A 26,234-nucleotide genomic window follows, 5' to 3' on the forward strand; every position below is an offset into this window, starting at 1 on the left:
TCTTCTGTAACATACTGTTATTGTGTAACATACTGTTATTCTGTAACATCCTGTTCTCCTGTAACATCCTGTTATTCTGTAACATCCTGTTCTCCTGTAACATCCTGTTATTCTGTAACATACTATTCTTCGGTAACATACTGCTGCATCCCCCCTTTTCTGTACGCTACTCCTCCTACAGTTTTGGGGTTAGTGACTATAAGCTACTTTATTTTGTTTCTTGCCATGTGCAGGCTGTAGGAGAACTTTTGTATTGTGCTGGAATACGCCTTTAAGTTAAAGTTTCTGTTCTCCTGTAACATCCTGTAGTTCTGTAACATCCTGTACTTCTGTAACATCCTGTTCTCCAGTAACATCCTGTACTTCTGTAACATCCTGTTCTTCTGTAACATACTATTCGATTGTTTCAGCTTATTATTCAGTTTTATTATTCTTCTCCGCCCCCCCCCCCCCCTTTTCTATACGCTACTCCTCCTACAGTTTTGGGGTTAGTGACTATAAGCTACTTTATTTTGTTTCTTGCCATGTGCAGGCTGTAGGAGAACTTTTGTATTGTGCTGGAATACGCCTTTAAGTTAAAGTTTCTGTTCTCCTGTAACATCCTGTAGTTCTGTAACATCCTGTACTTCTGTAACATCCTGTTCTCCAGTAACATCCTGTACTTCTGTAACATCCTGTTCTTCTGTAACATACTATTCGATTGTTTCAGCTTATTATTCAGTTTTATTATTCTTCTCCGCCCCCCCCCCCCCCTTTTCTATACGCTACTCCTCCTACAGTTTTGGGGTTAGTGACTATAAGCTACTTTATTTTGTTTCTTGCCATGTGCAGGCTGTAGGAGAACTTTTGTATTGTGCTGGAATACGCCTTTAAGTTAAAGTTTCTGTTCTCCTGTAACATCCTGTAGTTCTGTAACATCCTGTTCTCCCGTAACATCCTGTAGTTCTGTAACATCCTGTAGTTCTGTAACATCCTGTTCTCCCGTAACATCCTGTTCTCCAGTAACATCCTGTACTTCTGTAACATCCTGTTCTTCTGTAACATACTATTCGATTGTTTCAGCTTATTATTATGTTGGCTTGTAGAGCCAACATACTGTTATTCGATTGTCAAAAAGCGTTTCAGCTTATTATGTTGGCTTGTAAAAGCCAACATCTTGTTATTCGATTGTCAAAAAGCGTTTCAGCTTATTCTTATTATTATTATTATTATTATGTTGGCTTGTAGAGCCAACATCCTGTTATTCGACAGCCAAAAAGCGTTTCAGCTTATTCTTCTTCTTCTTCTTCTTCTTCTTTTTATTATTATTATTCTTAGCCGCGTTTTCTATACGCTACTCCTCCTACAGTTTTGGGGCTACATACCCCAAACTTTCTACACTTCTTCGACCTATAGCGACTCGAGTTGCTTGTGCTTTTATAAGCGATCCCACCCCCGGGGCCCCCGGGGCGGGCCCCGGAAGACCCCTTTTTTCCCATAGACTTTGACAGGGTACATTTTCAAATCGCTCCCACTCGTCAGCCTTTGAAGCTAAAGTCGCCAAACTTAAGTCACTTAGTCATGGGGTCAACCCGAAAATTTTGGGCACATTTTGGGGCCCCCAAAAAGTGGGCGGGGCCACACAGAACCAATCAAAATCTCCCCATTGACTGTAATGAGACCTACAAATTGCTACTCCTCCGACATTTTTGGGAGTACAAATTCCAAACTTTGCTCACTTGGTCGGCACCCACCGTAGTACCTTGCTTGTGCTTTGTTACCCGATCCCACCCTCCGGGCCCCTGGGACGGGCCCCCAAAATCCACGTTTTTCCCATTGACTTTGACAGGGAAAATTTTCAAATCGCTCCCAGTCGCACAGATTTTAAACTAAAGTCACCAAACTTGGGTCACTCAGTCATGGGGTCAACCCGAAAATTTAGGGCACATTTCGGGGCCCCCAAAAAGTGGGCGGGGCCACACAGAACCAATCAAAATCTCCCCATTGACTGTAATGAGACCTTCAAATTGCTACTCCTCCGACATTTTTAGGAGTACAAATTCCAAACTCTGCAGACTTGGTCGGCACCCACCCGAGTACCTTGCTTGTGCTTTGTTAACCGATCCCACCCTCCGGGCCCCTGGGAAAGGGCCCCCAAAATCCACGTTTTTTCCATTGACTTTGACAGGGAAAATTTTCAAATCGCTCCCAGTCGCACAGATTTTAAACTAAAGTCACCAAACTTGGGTCACTTAGTCATGGGGTCAACGCGCAATTTGTTAGCACATTTCGGAGACCCGAAAATGTGGGCAGGGCCACACAGAACCAATCAAATTCTCCCCATTGTCTACAATGGGACGTTCAAATCGCTACTCCTCCCACAGATTTAGGAGTATCAATACCGAACTTTGCACCCTTGGTCGACACTTGTGATTTGTTAACCGATCCCACCTTCCGGGCCCCTGAGGCGGGCCCCCGAAAACCTCTTTTTTTCTCCCATAGAGTTTTATTGGAAAAATGCAAACGTTTGTCACTCATACAGCTTCGGAGTGAAACTCACCAAACTTGGGTCACTTAGCCATGGGGTCAACCTGAAAATTTCTGTCACATTTTGGGGACATTAAAAAGTGGGCGGAGCTACAAACAACCAATCAGAGTTTCCCTATTGACTTCAATGAGAAACCTTTACATTGCTGTCATTCTCACAGTATTTAAGCCAGAATACCCAAACTTGGCACCGTTCGTCATTGGGTGACTGGATTCAAAAAATTATGAAAAAGTGGGCGGAGTCTACAACGGCCAATCAAATTTCAGCCATTTGTTTAAATGGGAAAAATTCAAACTGCCGCTGCTCTTAGACTGTTAATGGCAGGGTAATAAAACTTGGCACAGTTGGTCACTGGCGGACTGTGACAATGTATATCTCATTTTGGGGACGCTAAAAAGTGGGCGGAGCCACAAACAACCAATCAGATTTTCCCTATTGACTTCAATAAGAAACCTTTAAACAGCTGTCATTCTCACAGTTTTTAAGCCACAGCACCCAAACTCGGCAGGGTGGGTCAGTGTGAGGCAAAGGTCAAAATTGATAAAAGTGGGCGGAGTCTACATCGGCCAATCAAATTTCAGCCATGTGTTTGAATGGGAAAAATTCAAACCGCCGCCGCTCTTAGACTTTGATTGGCACAGTCTTCAAACTTGGCGCAGTTGGTCACTGGAGGACTGGGATTAAAATTCAAAAAAGTGGGTGGAGCCACCAACAGCCAATCAGACGACAAGCCAACATCTTGTGGTTTCTTCAGAAACGACACATTCTAGTTATTTTTATTATTATTATTCTTAGCCGCGTTTTCTATACGCTACTCCTCCTACAGTTTTGGGGCTACATACCCCAAACTTTCTACACTTCTTCGACCTATAGCGACTCGAGTTGCTTGTGCTTTTATAAGCGATCCCACCCCCGGGGCCCCCGTGGCGGGCCCCGGAAGCCCCCTTTTTTCCCATAGACTTTGACAGGGTACATTTTCAAATCGCTCCCACTCGCCAGCCTTTGAAGCTAAAGTCGCCAAACTTAAGTCACTTAGTCATGGGGTCAACCCGAAAATTTTGGGCACATTTCGGGGCCCCAAAAAAGTGGGCGGGGCCACACAGAACCAATCAAAATCTCCCCATTGACTGTAATGAGACCTTCAAATTGCTACTCCTCCGACATTTTTAGGAGTACAAATTCCAAACTTTGCAGACTTGGTCGGCACCCACCCGAGTACCTTGCTTGTGCTTTGTTACCCGATCCCACCCTCCGGGCCCCTGGGACGGGCCCCCAAAATCCAAGTTTTTCCCATTGACTTTGACAGGGAAAATTTTCAAATCGCTCCCAGTCGCACAGATTTTAAACTAAAGTCACCAAACTTGGGTCACTTAGTCATGGGGTCAACGCGCAATTTGTTAGCACATTTCGGGGCCCCAAAAAAGTGGGCGGGGCCACACAGAACCAATCAAATTCTCCCCATTGACTACAATGGGACGTTCAAATCGCTACTCCTCCCACAGATATAGGAGTATAAATACCGAACTTTGCACCCTTGGTCGGCACATACCCGACTATATTGCTTGTGCTTTGTTAACCGATCCCACCCTCCGGGCCCCTGGGGCGGGCCCCCGAAAACCTCTTTTTTTCTCCCATAGAGTATTATTGGAAAAATGCAAACATTTGTCACTCATACAGCTTCGGAGTGAAACTCACCAAACTTGGGTCACTCAGTCATGGGGTCAACCTGAAAATTTCTGTCACATTTTGGGGACATTAAAAAGTGGGCGGAGCTACAAACAACCAATCAGATTTTCCCTATTGACTTCAATGAGAAACCTTTAAATTGCTGTCATTCTCACAGTATTGAAGCCAGAATACCCAAACTTGGCACCATAGGTCATTGGGTGACTGGATTCCAAAAATTATGAAAAAGTGGGCGGAGTCTACAACGGCCAATCAAATTTCAGCCATTTGTTTAAATGGGAAAAATTCAAACTGCCGCTGCTCTTAGACTGTTAATGGCAGGCTCCCCAAACTTGGTACAGTTGGGCAATTTAGGATTAGGATTCAAATTTTGAAAAGTGGGCGGGGCCAAAAACAACCAATCAGATTTCTTTCATTGATGTCAATATGGAGAAAAAAAATTCCAGAAAATTGAAAAATGCTGCCATGATTGATGTCGGGGGCTTCAGATCTCTGAAATCAGGTGATAGATTACATTGGAATCAAAAATTTAAAAAGTGGGCGGAGCCAACAACAACAAATCAGATTTTCCCCATTGACTTCAATGAGAAACCTTTAAATTGCTGTCATTCTCACAGTATTGAAGCCAGAATACCCAAACTTGGCACCGTAGGTCATTGGGTGACTGGATTCCAAAAATTATGAAAAAGTGGGCGGAGTCTACAACGGCCAATCAAATTTCAGCCATTTGTTTAAATGGGAAAAATTCAAACTGCCGCTGCTCTTAGACTGTTAATGGCAGGCTCCCCAAACTTGGTACAGTTGGGCAATTTAGGATTAGGATTAAAATTTTGGAAAGTGGGCGGGGCCAAAAACAACCAATCAGATTTCTTTCATTGATGTCAGAATGGAGAAAAAAATTTCCAGAAAATTGAAAAATGCTGCCATGATTGATGTCAGGGGCTTCAGATCGCTGAAATCAGGTGATAGATTACTTTGGAATCAAAAATTTAAAAAGTGGGCGGAGCCAACAACAACAAATCAGATTTTCCCCATTGACTTCAATGAGAAACCTTTAAATTGCTGTCATTCTCACAGTATTTAAGCCAGAATACCCAAACTTGGCACCGTAGGTCATTGGGTGACTGGGGTCAAAATTTTTAAAAAAGTGGGCGGGGTCTACAACGGCCAATCAAATTTCAGCCATTTGTTTAAATGGGAAAAATTCAAACTGCCGCTGCTCTTATACTGTTAATGGCAGTATAATAAAACTCGGCACAGTTGGTCACTGGCGGACTGTGACAATGTATATCTCATTTTGGGGACGCTAAAAAGTGGGCGGGGCCACAAACAACCAATCAGATTTCCCCTATTGACTTCAATAAGAAACCTTTAAACAGCTGTCATTCTCACAGTTTTTAAGCCACAGCACCCAAACTCGGCAGGGTGGGTCAGTGTGAGGCAAAGGTCAAAATTGATAAAAGTGGGCGGAGTCTACATCGGCCAATCAAATTTCAGCCATGTGTTTGAATGGGAAAAATTCAAACCGCCACCGCTCTTAGACTTTGATTGGCACAGTCTTCAAACTTGGCGCAGTTGGTCACTGGAGGACTGGGTTTAAAATTCAAAAAAGTGGGTGGAGCCACCAGCAGCCAATCAGACGACAAGCCAACATCTTGTGGTTTCTTCAGAAACGACACATTCTAGTTCAGTTTTATTATTCTTCTCCGCCCCCCCCCCCTTTTCTATACGCTACTCCTTCTACAGTTTTGGGGTTACAAACGCCAAACTTTCCCCATATCCAAAAATCACATATTGTTGGTGTCAACCCGAATAAAAGGGTACATTTTGAGGGGACACCCCAAAGAGGGCGGAGCTATCAACGGCTAATGAAAATTTAGCTATTTTCTATACACTACTCCTCCCACAGTTTTAGGAGTACAATTACCAAATTTTGCACACTTGTTCGGCACATACCCGAATAGGTTGCTTGTGCTTTGTTAACCGATCCCACCCTCTGTGCCCCCAGAATACCCCACTTTTTGTCATAGACTTTCACTGAAAAATAGTAAACTTTTGCCATTCGTACAGCTTTGAAGTTAAATGCACCAAGCTTGGGTCACTTAGTCATGGGGTCAACCTAAAAATTTCGGTCACATTTCGGGGACTCTAAAAAATAGGCGGAGCCACAAACAACCAATCAGATTTTCCCTATCGACTTCAATGAGAAAATTTTAATTGCTGTCATTCTCACAGTATTTTAGCCAGAATACCCAAACTTGGCACCGTGGGTCACTGGGTGACTGGGGTTAAAATGTATAAAAAGTGGGTGGAGTCTGAAACGACCAATCAAATTTTAGCCATTCGTTTAAATGGGAAGATTTTAAACTGCCGCTGTTCTTAGACTGTTAATGGCAGGATCCTCAAACTTGGCACAGTTGGTCACTGGAGGATTGGGATTAAAATTCTGAAAATTGGGTGGGGCCAAAAACAACCAATCAGATTTATTTGATTGATTTAAAAAGGGAAAAACAAAAAATGCTGCCACTCTCACATTATTGATGTCATGGACCTCAAATATCACAAATGTGGTCATTGGGTGTTTCCACTTCAAAGTTAGAAAAACTGGGCAGAGCCACCAACAACCACATTTCACTCATTGATTTTCAATAGAAAACAATAAAACTGCTGCCATTTTTACACGTTAAATGCCATAATTCCCAAACCTTAAAGTGTTAGTCACTGAGTGACTGTGGTTCACAATTAGGGGAAAAAGGGGCGGGGCAACAACAGCCAATCAGATTTCAGCCTTTGACCTTAATGAAAAGCAGATAAACTGCTGCTATTATCACAGTTTAATGCCAAGTGTCCCAAACTTAGCACAATTACTCACTGGGTGACTGCGGTCAAAATTTAGGAAAAGTGGGTGGAACCTAAAACAGCCAATCAGATTTCACCTACTGACGTCAATGTAAAACTTTCAAATACTGCCATTCTCACAGTTTTGAAGCCAGAGGCCCCAATCTTGGCACAGACCATGGCTGGGTGACTGGGCTTAAAATTCTGAAAACTGGGTGGAGCTTAAAACAGCCAATCAAATATCTAGTGCTATTCAATAGGAATATTTAAATTGCTGCCATTCTTACACTGTTAATGGCAGGGTCTTCAAACTTGGTACATTCGGTTACTGGGTGACGGGAATTCAAATTTAAAAAGTGGGTGGAGCCACAAACAACCAATCAGATTTTCCCTAATGACTTCAATTATTATTATTTTTTAAAGCTGTTATTCTTACAATATGAAAGCCAGAGTCCCCAAACTGGCACCATTGGTCACTGGCTGAGAGTGTGGTTATAATTTAGGAAAAGTGGGTGGAGCCTTTAACAGCCAATCACATTTCAGCCATTCGTTTCCTATGGGAAAATTTAAATGACTGCCGCTCTTCAACTGTTAATGGCAGGGTCCTCAAATTTGGCAAGGTCAGTCATTCGGTGACTTGGGTTCAAATTTTAAAAAGTGGGTGGAGCCACAAAGAGCCAATCAGATTTCAAGCCAACATCTTGTGGTTTCTTCAGAAATGACACCATCTAGTCAAATCTGTTTTTGTGAGTTAGGGTTCATGCACACGGCCGTTGCCCAGCCGTGGCTGTATTGCGGCCCACATACAGTGGTCCGCAATACACGGTCACCAGCCGTGTGCACCCCGCATCACTGATACTGACCTATTCTCTTGAATGGGTTGGCAATCCAGGAGATGCAGTGCGGAACTACAGAGTGCTTCTGTGGGTTTTCTATTCGTGCCTCTGCACTGTTTTTTTGCGGTGTGGACCGTCGGATGCAGATCGTGGACCCCATTCAAGTGAATGGGTCCGAAATCCGCATGCAGCTGCCCCACAGTCGGTGCCCCTGCATTGCGGACTGCAGCACAGGCCCGGCCAGCACATGGTCATGTGCATGAGCCCTTAAAGGGAACCTGTCACCAGAATGGGCATATTGATCTATATTCACATTGTCACGCTGCCAAGGTTGAGATATTGATTTTCTTGAACTACCTAATATGTGTTTATGTTAAAAAAAAAAACTTTAAAAAATACATTACGCCATGAACATGGTGTTACTGTAGTCACTGGGGCATGTCGCTGCCTTAGCCGAGTGACATAAGTCAGGCTGGCAATCCCACCCGCCTCGTTGTTACAGATGCCCCTTCTATCCTGCACATCAGCACCTGGCCGTGTGAAGGAGTGCTTCTGCGCCCACTCAAGATTTAGCATGGCCAGGTGTAAGGTACTTTTTCAAAGTTTATTTTTTTAGCACAAAAACACATTAGGTAATTCAAGAAAACCAGTTTCTGAACCTTAGCAATGTGACCCGGTTTGGTGACATGTTCCCTTTAATGCCTCAGGGTACGGTTCTATTGAATTCTTGAGTAGGGGAACAAGCTAGTTACCTCTTCCTTCACTGATGTCGCACCAATGTGCACTCCTCCTTTAATTTCCAGAGCAAACAAAACATTTGCTTGTCCATATGGTGTATTTCCTCATTAATATAATTCTATATCAAATTACTGCACTAGATATCCATTTCCTATGACAGCAGAGCTTGGATTGTATTCTAGCTAGATTTCTTCTTTCGACTTGCATGGTAGTTTATCAATTGTGAAAGCAGTAAATTACTTCCTAGCCTTAATTACATTGCTTATTACAGTGCAGTGTACGACCAAAATGTTCTCATGACTTCGGACACAACAGGAAAGACTTTATTTCAATACTTTATTTCTTGTTGCTTGTGTAGGGCATTTTCCATAGTGTGCACAGAGGGTACCATCATCCACTGACACCAGTGGGGCTTACTATTTAATTTCCCTATCACACCCACAATAGGGCCAATAGTATAAGAAGTGAATTAACCCATGAGTATATTTCGGAGAAAACTGGAGTACCTGGAGAAAATCCACACAAACATGTGAAGAATATACAAACTCCATGCGGATGTTGACCTTGGTCAGATTCAAAACCGGAACTCCATAGCTACAAAGAAATGGAGTTAAGCATTGAGCCAGCATACTGCTCTTAGTCTTTAAATAATGGGCTTCTCCACTTTAGAGAATACACTGATCACAATGTGCCCCTGGCAATCTCATGTTATGAGTGTGGAAACCTGGCAGTAAATGTTTAATTTCCCTGCAACACCAACACATGGGAAATTAAGGTTATGTACACCTTTGGGGGCATTTTTTTATTTTTATTTTTTTGCATTGTACCCATTTGGAGCTAAAATAATTTTTAAATAGCCTTTTTATTACAAATATGGAATCCTTTTTTCTGTACGGGGCTGAGATGCTCTATAAGCAGGATCTTAATTTTTTTCTCTACTCCGTCAGTTGAGGAGCTGACAGGCTTCTTATCTCTGCTCTCTGACCTTATAAACAAACACTCATTGTAGATCAGTTCTTATCTTACTGATAAGTAACCTCTTAGTAATTAGAGATAAGGTTTATTAGATGACCGGCACAAAGTGAAAGTACCAGTCACACAGCTAGAAAAACAGTTAAACCTTTGTGACAGAATGGCTCAATAAAGACCAATGCAGGACAGGTCTTCTAGTTTATGAGATTCCCTTTGCAATGGCTCTCCGCCCTGGCCAAAGGAGGTTATATATAGATTTTCATGTAGAAAATTTCCAGAGTAATGCAGTACCACCAAAATTTATGAGATTTTCCAAATCTCATGTTGTTTGTGCTTCTTTTTTGCACACAGAATTTCATCTGTGGTTTGGATTTTCAAATCTTCAGCATGTGAATTGTTTGTGTGGAATTTCAGGCAGATTAAACCCTTAGCAATGCAGAGGGTGAGATGTCAGGGCAAATCTGAAAAAATAATAATAATACAAGTAACACGTGCAGATCTTGGTGTGGATTTGGTGCTGAAGCCTAGCTAAATCAGCAAGAAAATCCACATAAAGTACACTGTGCCTTAAGGCGGACCCTCTACTTAAAAGTGGAAATTTGCATTTAGCAAATGCATAGTCAACATACTTGATGCCCATCTCATGAACACTCCTACCATTGTTTGTCCATTGTGGTTCCTGTTTGCATCATCAGAAAATGGTTGACACAGTCTTGGATCTTCAGAATGTTCTTAAGAAGCCTGAGATATACCCCCTCATCCACAGCCCTCTAATCACCACAGTGCAGGCAGTGTGGGAAGGAGAATGTTACACCTTAATGGCAACAGGATTGTTCACGAGGAGGGCACTAGGTATGTGATCTATACATCTGCTATGTATAGTCAGTCTGGAAATTGGTATATAACTCCCACTAAAACACAGATTTTTTTTTCCTTAATTTTTTATGAATTATTTCATTCTCCCTCACCTGTCCCCTCGGTCTGATACAATGTCATGTGTAACTATCTACTTTTGTCGCTGTTGCCGCCGCAAACTGCAGTTATTGCTTGGCCACAATTATCTGAAATTACCTCCTGACTGGTGGTGACAGAACACTATTAATTGCTTATGCACGGAGTAGCGGAAAAGATTTGGATTTGATGCCCAAAAAAAAAATTAAAAAAAAAGGAATTTTGGAACGAATCTCCGAAAATCTGTGCCTAGATTCGCTCATCTCTAATAGTCATATTTACACATTTGTCTGGAAACTCACTTTGCATTAGAATTGCCTAATAGGACATACTTAGGAAAAAGGGTTTCCTAAGCTGACAACTCATTTAATGTGCAGTGTACATCTGAAATATGAACCCTATTGAAATCACTATCCAGTCATGCACTCATGCACTCATACACAAATTATATGTAATTCAGCATCTATAGGTGAGGATCAGCTACTATTTACTTTCCTCTGATCCTACTGCTTTGCTGACTTTAGCTTGGCTTCATTAGAGCAGAGTGATCCATGACTACAGCTATGATACAGTGCCTACAGGGAGTCTGAAGTAGTCTGCGACACACCTCCTGCCTGATCATTGGTTCAGGCTGCAGCTGTGCCTTCTCGGATTGGCTGGTGTGTATAAACAGTAGTTTAGCGCCAGCTCACCAGGAAGTCACTGTATTGAGAACGGATTTCTATTATGACAAGAGCAGAATAATTATGAAGTACAGATTACCAAACCACCAGTGGGGAAAAGCTGATAATTGTCTGGTAATTGCCACACACATACTGATAAGCTTACAGTATTAATGGGTGTCTGGATGTCACTTTAATGGCATCAGTCGCTTTAGTGAAGGAAATTTCCGCAACTTCCTTCAGCAGAAACTAGCTATGTCTACAGTTTGCATCTGCCACCACACAGGAACAATTTTCAACCAGACTGATTGCAGGAGAGATGCTTCTCTGTTCCTCAGCATTTCTTCCTTCTCTCGACCAGGACTGGGTGCTGTACACCAGGGTTTTTATGAATAGGTTCTAGACCCCCAATCTTATGAGAGAAGCTCATGGGAACACCACACACTAAATAATACTGTATAAACACGTACGAGCTCTAGGCCATAAATGTGCGGATCATTGGGATAACTTACTGTCCATTTAGATAATCTGTACATCTACGGCAAAAAATATTGTTTTCCAATAAATGGCCCTCTGCATTGCTCCGCATAACCTCTTTCATTTTCACAGCTTGCATCCCAGACACGTTAATCTAAAATATGACAGACTGTGGTTTCCAGCTCAACTATTCCATAGAGCAGATACTGTATAATAGACCTCCTAACTTCCTGGCCTTCTGTACACTCTACTACTAGCCACCTCAATGCCGGCGTATCTGACTTTGGTAACCCTGTCATCAGATTCATTTCTCCTTGTCTACCTCATCTTTATGCTTCTTTTGCGATATACTGACCTGACTATTTTAGCCTGTTAGTACATGCCTCAGTAAACACCCAAAAGACTAAAGCTTTCTGCAGCTCTATTGTACTTTATGGCAATTCAGTTTGCAGGATGTTAAACGAAAGCTGTTAGCACCTCTTGACCTGATTCCATTCCTATTTTTTACCTTTTTTTTTTTAACCGTACTTTGAATTTTTTTCCTCTAATAAAAGTACACAGAAAAAAAACTCTATGTTATTGCTACACAGGGTTTAAGAGATGTTGTAATGTATTGCATGCCTGCATGGCACTGCAGTGCAGGATGAGTATATTAGCCATAAACAAACAGGAGACATAGTAAGGCTAGCTGCGGATTCCCATGCGGAAAAACGGCCGCATAATGCAGTACCAGCAAAGAATATGAGATTAGACAAATCTCATGTACATTTTGCCTCTTTCTTCTGTGCGGATTTAGAATTCTACAGCATGTCAATAAGGTTTGCAATTTTTGGTGCAAATTTTACCCTTTGTATTGAAAGGGTGAGATCTGTGGAAAATGCACACCAAAAACTGCAATACATGCGGTTTTTCGGTGCCATTTGGGTATAGAAATCCATGCTGAACTGAAAGTAGATTTTTCGGGTGAAGCAAAATATTCAATTTTTCTGCTAGAGAACATAAAGCTTGTGAAGTATAGGATGTTGCTACAGAGAAATTTGCAGAGTGCTACATGGCACAAAACTTTACCGTGGTCATGTAAGGTCGATTAGCAGGATTAGACACGTTATAGCAGCCCCCTTCCTCAATAAAGTGTTAAGTGACACAACATCTCTGACATTTCTCCCAGTACACTTGTCAGCTCATCTCCCACTCCTAGACAACATTTCACTCACTCCAGACTGCTTTACATCTCACTGCCCTTTAGAATAGGAGGATTCAATCTCGCAGTTTGACGAGTGCTTGTTCCGAACACAGCATCAGAGATGTCAGTGAAGGTTGTGCTCAGCTACATCCAGGCTATTACAGATGCAATTACTTCCTTCCCGCGTCCAAGCTGTCTGATTTCTGTCACCAGGATGGCAACCTGACATCTACGGCGCCTTTGCCTATGTGTTTTGCAAAATTAAACGTTTCCATCAAATGCTATTTATACATCATTGCAGATCTGAAACAGACAAACAAACAAGCAGAGGAATGTAAGCGCACAGGGATTTCACACCATTCTTCCAACAGACAACACAACTGTACGGACAAAGAGAAGGTAATAGGAAACACAGATGTCGACTGTTACCTTAAATTAAAAAAGGGATTAAAAAGAAGATTTAAAAGAATAAATCAAGTTGTAAACATTTTATTGATATAAAAATATATATTTACATAACAGTACACAAACCAATAAGAAAATGCACTGCTTTTCTTTACACCAGAGGTTGAGGAATGCTTGCTGCCTAATAAAACTACATATCCACAAGGAAAGCCTGCCACCTAGTGTTCCACCAAAAATAGGATATGCAAAGAAAAAAAAAAAAAAAAGTCAAATGAAGCTTCTAAATTTTTTTTAAACAATTTCTATGCCTGGGCAATCACATCTCCTGAACCCTCATGTACAATTAAAGGATTTTACCGATCTACCAAGAAAATAACTGCAGCACTAGGTGAGCTGTACATCTCATCATGGTGGCTGGGAAGAATATTAAAGGCAGTAGAAAGAACACGGATCATTCAGATAGCCCATGGTATGGACATTCTGCAGAACGGGTGCAGACCCATTCATTCTCAATGGGGACGGAAAGGATGCAAACAGCTGTCGGCATCTGCATTTCCGGTCCGCGGCTCCCGAAAAAAATAGAACATGTCCGATTCTTGTCCGCAATAGCGGACAAGAATAGGCGTTTCTATAGGTGTGCCGGCCCAGTGTATTGCGGATCCGCAATACACTACGGACATGTGAATGAACCCTTACTCTCAAAGTTACAAGTATACTTCAAAATGGCCTGCATTCAGATAATAAAAAACATATGGAGAGTACACAGTGAATGGCTGAAAATGTCTGCCATTTCTAGAAAAAACAGCTCACATCATTGAGATGCAAAACGAGGTGGGCTCTCCTAAGGCTACTTTCACACCTGCGTTAGGTGCGGATCCGTCTGGTATCTGCACAGACAGATCCGCACCTATAATGCAAACGCTTGTATCCGTTCAGAACGGATCCGTTTGCATTACCATGAACAAAAATATATATATATATATATATATATATTTTTTTTTTTTGTTCATGATAATGCAAACTGATCCGTTTTGACTTACACTGAAAGTCAATGGGAGGCGGATCCATTTTCAATTGCACCATATTGTGTCAGTGAAAACGGATCCGTCCCAGGTCAGGACAGATCAGTTTGGCTCAGTTTTGTCAGACGGACACCAAAACCCTGCAGGTAGCGTTTTGGTGTCCGCCTCCAGAGCAGAATAGAGGCTGAACGGAGGCAAACTGATGCATTCTGAACGGATCCTTATCCATTCAGAATGCATTGGGGTGAACTGATCCGTTTTGGGCCGCTTGTGAGAGCCCTGAAACTGATTTCACAAGCGGACCCAGAAACGCCAGTGTGAAAGTAGCCTAAGGGCCGCTTCACACGAGCGGATGCCGTGCGTGGCATCCGCTCCGTGAAAGAGTGCCAAGACCCGCTGCAGACTGCAGAGGCACGGAGCGGTAACATGACTGTTAATGCTCCGTGCCTCTCTGTGATCTCTTTACTACGAAATCACAGTTGTCACTGTGATTTCGTAGTAAAGAGATCACAGAGAGGCACGGAGCATTAACAGTCATGTTACCGCTCCGTGCCTCTGCAGTCTGCAGCGGGTCTTGGCACTCTTTCACGGAGCGGATGCCACGCACGGCATCCGCTCGTGTGAAGCGGCCCTAAGAGGTCACTAGAATGAAGAGGACAGTAACACTCTTAAAAGGTTTTCCTATTGAATTGTGACCATGGGTCACTTCCTTCTAGGGATCAAAAGCTGTCCAAGCTCACATATCCCTGGCATAATCTCTGTGGGGTAAGTTTTCTAAGGAGAAGCAGTCATTTTAAAAGGGGTTGTCCCATGAAAAGTATTTGTTTTCAAAACTAGTACCTGGATCGGAATACTTTCGAAATTGCATGCGATTAAAAATTAAGCATTAAGCCACCGAGTTATTCAATAAATTGTATCTGTATAGCGCCACTTTTCTTATTTCTTTGACCTGCTCACTGAGATGGCCGCACATGCTCAGTTTCATCCTTAAACTGCCTCCTGAGCTGTGATAGGGAGAGCTGAGACACGCCCCCTTAGCTGCAGCAGGAAAGACACTCCCCTTGAGCTGTGATAGGGAGAGCTGAGACACGCCCCCTTAGCTGCAGCAGCATTAACACTCCCCTTGAGCTGCCAGCTTGATATAATTCTAGCAGACCAATTGGAGCAATGAATGGGCAGATCTCTGGATCCATGTGAGGTTCAGGGCTGGTTCTAGCTTTGTTAGAAAGAGCTGGTCATGTACTATATGATGTGTGATTTTCATTGTTTACATTTATTATGGGATAACCACTTTCAGTTACCTAAAAACTACCCTCTAGAGAACACAAGCAATTACAAAGAACTATTCAGGAATATATTTCAAGTGTTTTTTTAATGATATTTTTGCCCTATTTTTATTTATTTCCCGGAGAACCCTTTTAAATCTTTGAACTGTGTCCTTGTTATTCCTCCTTGAAATGTATGAATAAACTGAAAACTGGGTGTTACCAAGGGGTGTGTCTCTACACAGTCTGGTACTATCAGGACTGACTGGACAATAGCACAGTGTGTAGGGACCACCCCCCAACTGAAACAACAAGGGTGGCACAATGCAGAACTTTAGGATATAAATAAAAATGCTGCAAAATTGTTATTTCATGTGGCATATGAGCATTATCTAGACCTGTCAGGAGAACTACAGGTTCTCTAGATCTTTCTGTGCTTCTGGAAAATAGATGTTAATACATATTTTTGGCATCCATGAGATGCAATGGTTACTCCTCTCTCACGCTAACCCCTGCCTGTAACTTCCCTCTCTATAGTGTCAATCACAGGCAGAAGTGGTGTGAGTATCCGATACATCTCCTGGGTACACTGGACTCTAGTGATGATTGCCAGCACATAGTACAGAATAAAGAAACCTTGTTCTGACACAGGAAAGACTACAATGAACATCTCTAGAGCTATTAAGCAACAACCTAGGCTCAGCACCATTTTCCCGCTGACAGGTTCCATTTAAACAGTCTAAGGGCTCGTTCACACGACCGTATGGCTTTTTCGGTGTTTTGCGGGCCATTTTTAACTGATCTATTTTTCAGTTTTTTTGTTTCAGTAGGGTTTCTGGTTCCATTCCGTTTTTTCCTTATGGCATATACAGTAAAAAAAAAATTGGGCTGGGCATAACATTTTCAATAAAAGGTTCCGCAAACACAGAACGGACACGGAAGACATATGGAGTACATTCCGTATGTGTTCCGTTTTTTTTTGCAGACCCATTGACTTGAATGGAGCCACTGAACGTGATTTGCGGGCAATAATAGGACATGTTTTATCTTGGAACGGAAACGGAATACATTCTATTTTTTTTGCGGAACCATTGAAATGAATGTTTCTATATATAGAACTAAAAAAACGGCCCGTATACGGAACACAAAAAAAAACATTCTTGTGAACAAGCCCTAACCCTGACTTTCATCAGATCTCTTTTGCCTACACTATCGAATTGGCAGTCCGTAGAGAACACAGGCCACTTCCGGGCTCAATATATTGTAATCTTTTGCATCAGACCGATTCACAGATGGGCACTACACAAAGCTAAATCATTAACCCAGCAGAATATTGTACTGTGCAACTACTACTGCCTGGTATGAGACCCATGTCATTGTGTAGACCAAGTTAATACATAGTTATTATTATTTTTAATTTACTAAAAGAATGCTGAGGTTCCCTGCAAAAATTGACAGTTTTATCATCTGATTAACTGGTTTATACATAACCAAGATATCTGATTGGCCAGCACTCTTCTCCTCACCACATAAACCTCTGTGTTTCTTCGCTATCTGGCCAATGAAAAGTTTTATTCAAAAACAGATAAAATGTTAATACGTTGACAGAGACATAGAGTGCCAGCTCTAGAAGAAGCTTATTTGTAGAGGGAATAGACGTATTTAGCCTGAAGATGAGATATGGCAGGATAAAGTATCGGAATTCCATTAATTTCTGAGGAACCGTCGCAAATAATATGCAAACAAAAAACATTAGGAGCCACAATGCAGACTTGGTCTTCAGAGCATCCACAAAGCTCCAAGCTGCAAAAACATATCCAGGAACAAGTGCGTATTTGACCAACTCATGTTTCTGGAATATTTTTTTCCAGACATAGAAAGGGTAGTGGCGGTTATCGGCAAGCAGATACTGGTGAACATATGTGAACTTCCAGATGAGGAACAGAGATAAGCAAGCCAAGCTTCCATACAGGAGCGGACGTCTCCATACTGATCGAATGAAGTCCTTTATTTTCTGAATGGAGGTGACAATAGGAGATGAAAAGACTAGAGTGAAAGCAAAGAAGTAAAACAACTGGGGGAAATGGAGACATACTTCATGATTACTTCTGTCTCCTACTACAATGCCACTATTAATTATTATAAAACCAAGAAAACACAGCACTAAGACGAGGTACGGCCATGTTAATAGGGTCAAGGTCAGCACGTTCCGAGGGCTCAGCAAATAGTGGATGAGAAATTTTACAGCCTCTACGGTCTCTAAAGAGGCTTTCTTAGCGGAAGGCTTCTGATCGTTCTTCTTCAACTGCGTCGTCCATGCTTCCATCACCTTTTCCGCAATAATGTTTCCAGCACAAAAGACTATCCATATAATGTTTGTTTGACGAAAGCACAAGGCACAAAAGCCAAGAAGAGCCGAGCTTTTGTGATTTCCATACAAGCACATGAAATAAGTGAACAGGACAAAAAACGTTGAGCCAGGGTCGGTGTAGTAGAGAAATGTAAAGAAATAGAGAGTGGGGAATAAATACAAAGTGAGGGTGCACAAGATTCTCCTCAACGCTGAAACCTAGGGGAGACAAGAACAGGAGTTAGCACTGCTGTCTCACCAGACTAGTTTATACTCCTAAGGCCTCATGCACACGTCCGTGCCATTTTTTGCCGTCCACAAACCGCGGAACCGCAAAAAACGGAACCCGCCCGTGTTGCCTTCCGCAATTTGCGGAAAGGAAGTCGGCAATATAAATGCCTATTCTTGTCCGGAAAGCGCGGACAAGAATAGGACATGTTATATTTTTTTTAGCGGGGCCGCGGAACGGAGTCACGGATGCGGACAGCACACGGAGTGCTGTCCGCATCTTTTGCGGCCCCATTGATCTGAATGGGTCTGCATCTGAGCCGCCGTTTTGCGGACCCAAACAACGGTCGTGTGCATGAGGCCTAAAACTCAGGTTCCCTTTAAGAATAATTATTCTCATTTGTTCTCTAGATTGGGGTGTGTGTTAAGGCCCATGTCAAGGTAAAAGCAAATGATAGATTCACAGGGTACAGAAAGGACAATTCACAGTGGGGCAGGGCGGAACATTTTACATTCACCGAAAGAAAACTATAACCAATATGAATGTACACAATGGGGAAGACTTATTAATACTGTCTAACAGTAGACAGTATGAACTTAAAAGGGAACCTGTCACCACGAAAATGTGATGCAATCTGCAGGTTATAGAGCAGGAGGAGCTGAGCAGATTGATATATAGTTTTATGGGGAAAGATTCAGTAAAATATGTAATTTATTTTTATTCCTGCTCATTCTGGACTTTGAAGTCGAGGAGGCAGTCCTATCAGTGACTGACAGCCTTCCCTCTATGACTGTATACAGAGAGAGCTGTCAATCACTGATGGGACTGCCTTCTGGACTTCACAGCCCAAAATGAGCAGGAATTTAAATGCATAAAAACATAAGTTGTAATGAATCTTTTCCCATAAAACTATATATCAATCTGCTCTGCTCCTCCTGCTCTATATCATGCTGCCCACAGCTCAGATTCCATATTTAATGTGACAGGACTAATATCAGGAAGAAACACTCGTATGAAAGCTTGTTGTCGATAATTGTCCCATTTAAAGTTGCCGCTGATCACCTGATGAAAGAGGCGAAGCATTTCAGCTGGTAAACATATTGCTATAAACCCTCTGCTAGGAGAGCTCACATGCGGGAAGTAAGAACATATGCTGTATTGACTGTAGTTGAAAATTTAATGATAACTAGTGTCATTGGGGGGGGATGAACTGGACCTTGGAAAGGCAACCTCTGCACATAAGACGATACTGACTAAAGCTTCAATCTGATTGCTAGGAATAACAACATTACAAAACACCAGAGTGGTTTGCATATGCATGCATAAAATGAAATCCGGCTTGAAAAATAAAATTAACATTTCAGAATAGGAGCATAACATCTGCTAGGTACCTTAGTGTGGATTCTGCAAATAATTAAATAGAACATATACAGGTTGCCAAGGCTAAAAAGGAGGTTAACGAATCTCAGCATTCCAGAAGAGCAAACCACATTCTCACTCCATCCAAAGAGCCAGGCAGCAGGCTTCACCATGCCGACAGATGTCAGATATAGGCCAGGCGGGGTCGTGATCATCGGATCCCACTGGGAATGAGAAAAACAACAAGAACTTTAATTAGGAAGCAAATAAAAATCTCTAAAGGGCCATGTCAGACAGATTCATCCAGCTGTAAACTAACTGCCCAGATACTTCCAGGGAACATCTGAAGATTAAAGAGGACCTGTCACCGCTCCTGACATATCGGTTTTAATAGCTCCATGCATTCCCCATGTAATAACAATTCTGGATCAATTCTTATGGCTCTATGTTGTACCATTCCTCTGTTATTTCTACTAGAAGTTATGAATAAACTGCTAGCAGTCTGCAGTAAGGGTACAGAGAGGCGTTAACCAGTGGGGGGGTGTACCTGCACAGTCTGAAAATGGTAGCACTGATTGGATAGTCTGTGCAGGTACACCCCCAACTGGTTACCACCTCTCTGTACCCTTACTGCAGGCTAATAGCAATTCATTCATAACTTCTAGTAGAAATAATAGAGGAACGGCAAAACATAGAGACATAAGAATAAATGTTCCAGAATTGTTATTACATGGAGAATGCATGTAGCTATTAAAACAGAAATGTCAGGAGTGGTGAAAGGTCCTCTTTAAATTGTAACTTTAGGACCCTCAACCTTACCGCCCTTATTAGTAGTGTTGTGCAGAGCACATTCCAATATATAAGGGTCCTCATGTCTCTACGGTCTTAAAACACATAGGCCTCCTCAGGAAAAGTCAGCACCAGCTGATCAGCAGGGGTCCCACACCCCGCAGATTAGCTGTTCAGCAAAAGCACAGGGGTTATTGCAGAAAAAAGTTGACAGATTTTTGCTTCTGGTGCCAGAGCTATTGCCAAACCGCTGATGTGCAAGGTATCAGAGGATGAGCCATCACTTCTGAGCATAGGCCATAAAAGCTGAGCAACACCTTCTGGTAAGAATAAGAATTAAAATAAAAACATTGTCTGCAGAGCTTTTAGCACAGCGGAAACAACCAGGAGTCCTGCACAGCATGTGGCTGCTCCTGTCTGTTCCCACTCTGCTAAAATCCATACACCACATGTATGTCAGTGGTGTATGGATTCCAGAGCGCTATAGACAGCAAAACTTTGTGTGTGTATTATGTCTGTAAAACGGTAAAAAGTTTTCCACAATAAACGTATCCTTTCGCTCTAATATTTTTATCACTTACATATACTTTCAATGACAAAAAAAATACCATATCAAGAAGGAGTTGTTGAAAGTGAAAGATCTTCTTAATGTTAGATCAGCCAAAAACCTACAAGCCCTCCGTTTTAAACATTACCTACAAGGTAATAAAAGCACTAAATTGATGTCTGCTCTTCTAAAACACCAGAGAGATAAGTCTTTTATACAAGCGATTAAATCTTCGAATGGGAGTAGATTTACAACTACGCACGCCATTGCCGAGGAGTTTCGTAAGTTCTATGAATCCCTGTATAACTTAGGAGATGGAGGAGCAGGTCTTGAGGTAGCCTCACAGATTAAAGAATTCCTTAAATCCATTAAGATCCCAACCGTATCAGAGGCGGATGGCTTGGATTTGCTTAAACCCTTTTCAGCAGAGGAGGTGGAGCGAGTCTTGGATACCATACCAATAGGGAAAAGCCCTGGCCCCGATGGGTTTCCCATTGCGTACTACAAAAAGTTCAGAGATATACTCGTTCCCCACTTTGTTGGCCTATGTAACTCTCTACTTCAGGGAGGGACTCTTCCCCCCCCCCCAGGCTCAGGCAGCACATATAACAGTGATCCATAAGGATGGGAAAGATCAAGAAGCCTGTGGCAGTTACAGACCAATATCCCTGCTCAACACTGATTTAAAGTGGTGGGCCAAATTGCTGAGTGCGAGGTTATCTAAGTTGTTGCCTGGGCTTGTGGGGGAGGAACAGGTAGGGTTTGTGCCGGGAAGGGAGGGGAGGCACAATGTAAGTAGGGTGGTTCACAGTGTCTGTTATGCTAAGAGGAATGGGACCCCACTGGTACTGCTGGGAACCGATGCGGAGAAGGCGTTCGACAGAGTCAGCTGGCTATATATGCGTAACGCATTGGAAGCATTCCATTTTCCGGAACAGTTCATCAATGCCATATTTTCACTTTACTCGTCCCCATCGGCGCGAATTATGGTAAATGGAACTTTGTCGGACGCCTTCTCGATATGCAATGGCACGCGTCAGGGTTGCCCATTATCCCCTACACTTTTTATTCTTACCCTGGAGACTTTAGTCCTTAAATTTAGGCAAAGCTCGGCTGTCCGGGGATTGCAGTTAGGAACACTTACTCATAGAATGGCAGCTTTTGCTGATGATTTACTTCTCATACTTACTGACCCCCTGAATGCTATGCCTGAAGTCCTGAATATCTTTCAACAGTTTGGGACGTTATCAAATTTTAAGATTAATCTAGATAAAATCGGAAGCACTAGGGGTATCTCTATCAAACACACAACAAGATAGACTGAAAAGTATGACACCCTTTAAGTGGCCCCCGACTTCTATTAAATATTTAGGTGTCCATGTATCTAAAGACCCGAGACTACTGTTCAGATTAAACTTTCCTCCTCTGCTGAAAAAAATTGAAGCCTTCTTATCCAAAAACTCATTGCCATATTTGTCCTGGTTAGGTAGGAAGAATGTAGTTACGGCATATGTACTTCCCCAACTATTATATACCCTTAGATCTCTGCCTCTGCACTTACCAGCCAATTATATCGCCAAGCTTAGATTGGCGATTGGGAGATACATCTGGGCAAACAAAAAGGCTAGACTCCCCTTCGAACTGCTAACTAGAAGGAAGAAACAGGGTGGTGTCTCGCTCCCGGGGATAGAACAGTATATTCAGGCCATTCACTTGGAGAGGTGGGTAGCACTGGCGAGACCGGGGCCCTTGTCTATGCATATAGACATGGAACTCACTCTCTTAGATTATTCAGCAGATTATATGCTGTGGTTCCCCTTTAAAAAGCCAGATAAAAACGCAATACTTAGTGTCCTCACACAGGGGACTGTCATAGCCTGTAATAAGACAAAAGCACTTAATATGGGGAAGGGGAAGCTATCTCCTCTAACGCCACTTAGAATGTTGCCTCAGATATTGAGCTCATCTCATGTTGAGATCAGCCCCATTTGGAAATCGTTGCCGGGAGTAGTAGTAGGAGATTTAGTGAAATCTACTGCCCAGCAGGGATATTATGCCTCCCTTAGTGAAAATAATAGTTTAAAGTGGGATTTCCTTCAGGGACAGGACTTTGAGAACACATGTGCCAAATTTAAAAAGTCTAAGTTTGTACCTCTGGAGGAACCTACCTGGCTAGAAACGTACACGCTGCTTCCCAAATTTCCCCCGAAATGCATTTCACTTATTTATAAACAGCTGATGAGGGAAAGGTGTGATAGCTCTCCTTCTTATGTGGAAGCTTGGGAGAAAGAACTGGGTTGTGTGCTAGAGTACTCGGAAAAGAGATATCTCCTAGCACACTCACATGGTTTCTCTAAGTGCATTTTAATCCAGGAGAATTCCCTCAAAATACTCACTAGATGGTACAGAACACCTGAGTGGTTATTTCAAGTAGGATTGGGACAAGATGATCTGTGTTGGAGGTGTGGGGAAGGCAGAGGAACGCTATCACATATTTGGTGGTTTTGCCCGAAGCTGAAGAAATTTTGGGAGGGTATCGAAAAAGTGATTAATCAGGTCTGTTGTATCAACCTGAGGCTCTCACCGAAACTGGTCTTACTATGGTTACCCACGAAGGACTTCAGACCGGGCAAAGCGTGTCTACCCACATGCATGATAACGGCAGCCAAATTATTGGTACCTGTAAAATGGAGAGATGAAGAGCCACCGTCCTTAGAGATGTGGCATGACAAAATGGCAGATATATGTAGAATGGAAGAATTGGTGGGATGGACATATCATACTAGGGGAAGATATCTACGGGTTTGGGAACCATGGCTGAAATATGTGATGAGGAGGGATGGAGATAACTTTGATGTACCTAGAAAACCCTGAGTGAACTAGCCGTCTTGAAGCACACCTTAGGGTGTTGAAAAGAGGTGATTCGGGGGAGGTCGGGGTAGACAGGACCCACATTTGTTTTTGTTTATGTGTGTTTATTCAGTACTTAAATATGCACTTAAGGAACAGCTGATTTGTTTTGCGTGATTTCAATGGACCACCTACCTGTATTGTCGGGTTGATTCCCTGGAAGCCAAAATGTCTAGGAATGTGATTATGTGGCTATTTGTAATCTGTCATCTGCTCTGTGTTGTTTATACATGATGTAAGTGATATGCATATATTATGTGTAAGCTATATTTCCTGGAAACAATAAAAACAGATTTGACTAAAGAAGGAGTTGTTGGAATGGAATGAAACTTTTTATGCGTGAATGTGATAATGATGTGTGGGTGACCATTCTCCTGCAGAAAAATGACATCTGGAAGCCCTGCCATTAGCTATAATATATGCAGCCGGAGGATGTCCTGCACATGTCGCTGAGCTATAAAAAAAAGTGTCCCTCATAGCACTACTAGTGGTGACCGACTGTCGTATGCAATGACTTCCCAGATCATCACACCAGCAGTTTGAGCAGAGTGCCGCCCCACATCAAACGCAGGATTGTAGCCCTCACCACAAGGTTTTCATATTGGAACCTGTGGTGGCATCCAAAACAGTACCTGGATTCGTTGCTAAAGAAAATACAGTTCCACTCTGTAGCAGTCCAGGTTTTTCGTTCATGACAACACTGCAAACGAAGGCAACGGTGGATGGCTGTCAAGGGCAGGACACGCACTGGGCACCATGACACAAAATTTACTTTTACCAAGAGTCTGGAAATGGTCCAGGCAAAGACAGGGGTGTGTAATGGAGATGCCACCTATGTCTCGATGGTGGACAACGAAAACTCTGGGAGCTGCTTGTCCATGTATCAGACTATTCTGTCAACTGGTGGTCCATCTACTTGTGAGGAGTGCCAGGCCTTCTCGAACGGCTGATCAGCGGGTTCCCAAGTGTCAGACCCCCCACCAACCAGATGCTGATGACCTATCCTCTGGGTAGGTCATCAGTTAGAAATTGTCAGATAACCGCTTAAAAAAATATATATAAAAAAAACTGTACTGACCTAGAGAATGCAGTTATGCAGCAAAATGAAACTTCCAAAATGTTAAATGTAGTAGTCAATGGGGTAAGTGCTGTTACTTTTTCATCTCGCCCAACCCAGAAAGAGTTAATAGAAGATAATCATTGAGTCATGTGCACCCCAAAATGGTTCTGTTAAAAACTGAAACTTATCCCACAAAAGACAAGCCCTCATCTGGCTACATTGGTGGAAAAATAAAAATGTTATATAGCTCTTGGAATGCCACAATGAAAAAAATGTTTGGTCACTAAGAGGTCAAAAGGGTTTTCCAAGACTTAAGAACTGAAGACCTATCCTCTGGATAGATCATCAGTATCTGATCTGTTGGTGGCTGATACCTGGGACCCCTACCGATCACCTGTTTGAGAAAGCAGTGGCTCCTGTGAGCGGCACGGTCTTCTCCGTGCTTACCAAGCACAGTGCTGTACATTGTATAGCGGCTATGCTTGGTATCACAGCTCAGCCCCATTCACTTCTATAGGACTGAGCCGTGCCTAGGCCATATGGCTGATGCCTTTTAAAACTGTTTATTGGCAACGATTAGATAATGATGACCTATCCAGAAGATGGGTCATCAGTTCTAAAGTCTTGGAAAACCCCTTTAAGTAATTCTGAATTTACCAACCCAAATGTGCTGGGTTGTCAGGATTCTCTAGATCAGGAGTCAGGAACCTTCGGCACTCCAACTCCCACCAAGCTCCATTCATTTATATGGGAATTTCCAAGAAAGTGTGCATTGTGGGAATTGTAGTTTTACAACAGCTGGAGTGCTGAGGATTGCAGCGGTCTGTACTGATCGCAGTGTAGTGTATAGATGAATGCAAAAGCAAATTTAAACTGATCCTTTAGGGGTGGAAGGACAAGCGAAGCAAGCTTTTGTTTCCAGCAGTAGCAATGACACCTAAAGTGCTCCTGCGTCTCACAGCGCGCATCCTATTTCTTTCCTTTAGACAGCCTTTCCTTCCTGGTAGGTCTCTAGAGAGATATCCTAAGCTATAAAATAACACATACCAGTTGGGAGATCTAAACAATATAAACAGCACAAACCTGGAAGAACCAATGTTTGGGCAGAATAAAACCCCTCTACATTCATAAATATTCATTTTACAGAGGAAAGCTTTACAAAAATCTACAAACAGAAACGGTCTACATTAATGTGTCTGAAGCGATTAAATCACAGTCACGTACTTAGCAGTCAGTGTATAAAACAGCATCTGTGGGGGTGCCGGGTGCTGCAGGCCTGAGTGTATGGTTTTTGTCATAACGGTGTATTACATCTTCACTCTACTGTCTATGCCATCAGCACACTCGCCATTGAAGCATCCGTCCTCTTGTCACAATTGCTCCTTTCATATTAATTGACATCCATTTATTATTTATACATACTTATGA

At 42.4% G+C, this 26,234-nt stretch overlaps 1 protein-coding gene across 2 annotated transcripts in view; it reads right to left on the reverse strand.

Moving 5' to 3' along the window:
- Window positions 1-16,617: 16,617 nt before the first annotated feature.
- Window positions 16,618-26,234, reverse strand: part of LOC122927895 (dol-P-Glc:Glc(2)Man(9)GlcNAc(2)-PP-Dol alpha-1,2-glucosyltransferase-like) — a 39,872-nt gene continuing 30,255 nt past the window's right edge. For both annotated transcript variants that reach the window (XM_044280217.1, XM_044280218.1), the window contains exons 3-4: window positions 19,533-19,724; window positions 16,618-18,131 (exon numbers count right to left, since the gene is read on the reverse strand). In XM_044280217.1, the coding sequence (XP_044136152.1) occupies window positions 17,085-18,131; window positions 19,533-19,724 (1,239 nt within the window). In that variant the 3' untranslated portion in view covers window positions 16,618-17,084. The remainder of the gene's footprint in view (window positions 18,132-19,532; window positions 19,725-26,234) is intronic.

This window comes from Bufo gargarizans, chromosome 2 (genome assembly GCF_014858855.1).
Source record: "Bufo gargarizans isolate SCDJY-AF-19 chromosome 2, ASM1485885v1, whole genome shotgun sequence".
NCBI classification, from domain to species: domain Eukaryota; kingdom Metazoa; phylum Chordata; class Amphibia; order Anura; family Bufonidae; genus Bufo; species Bufo gargarizans.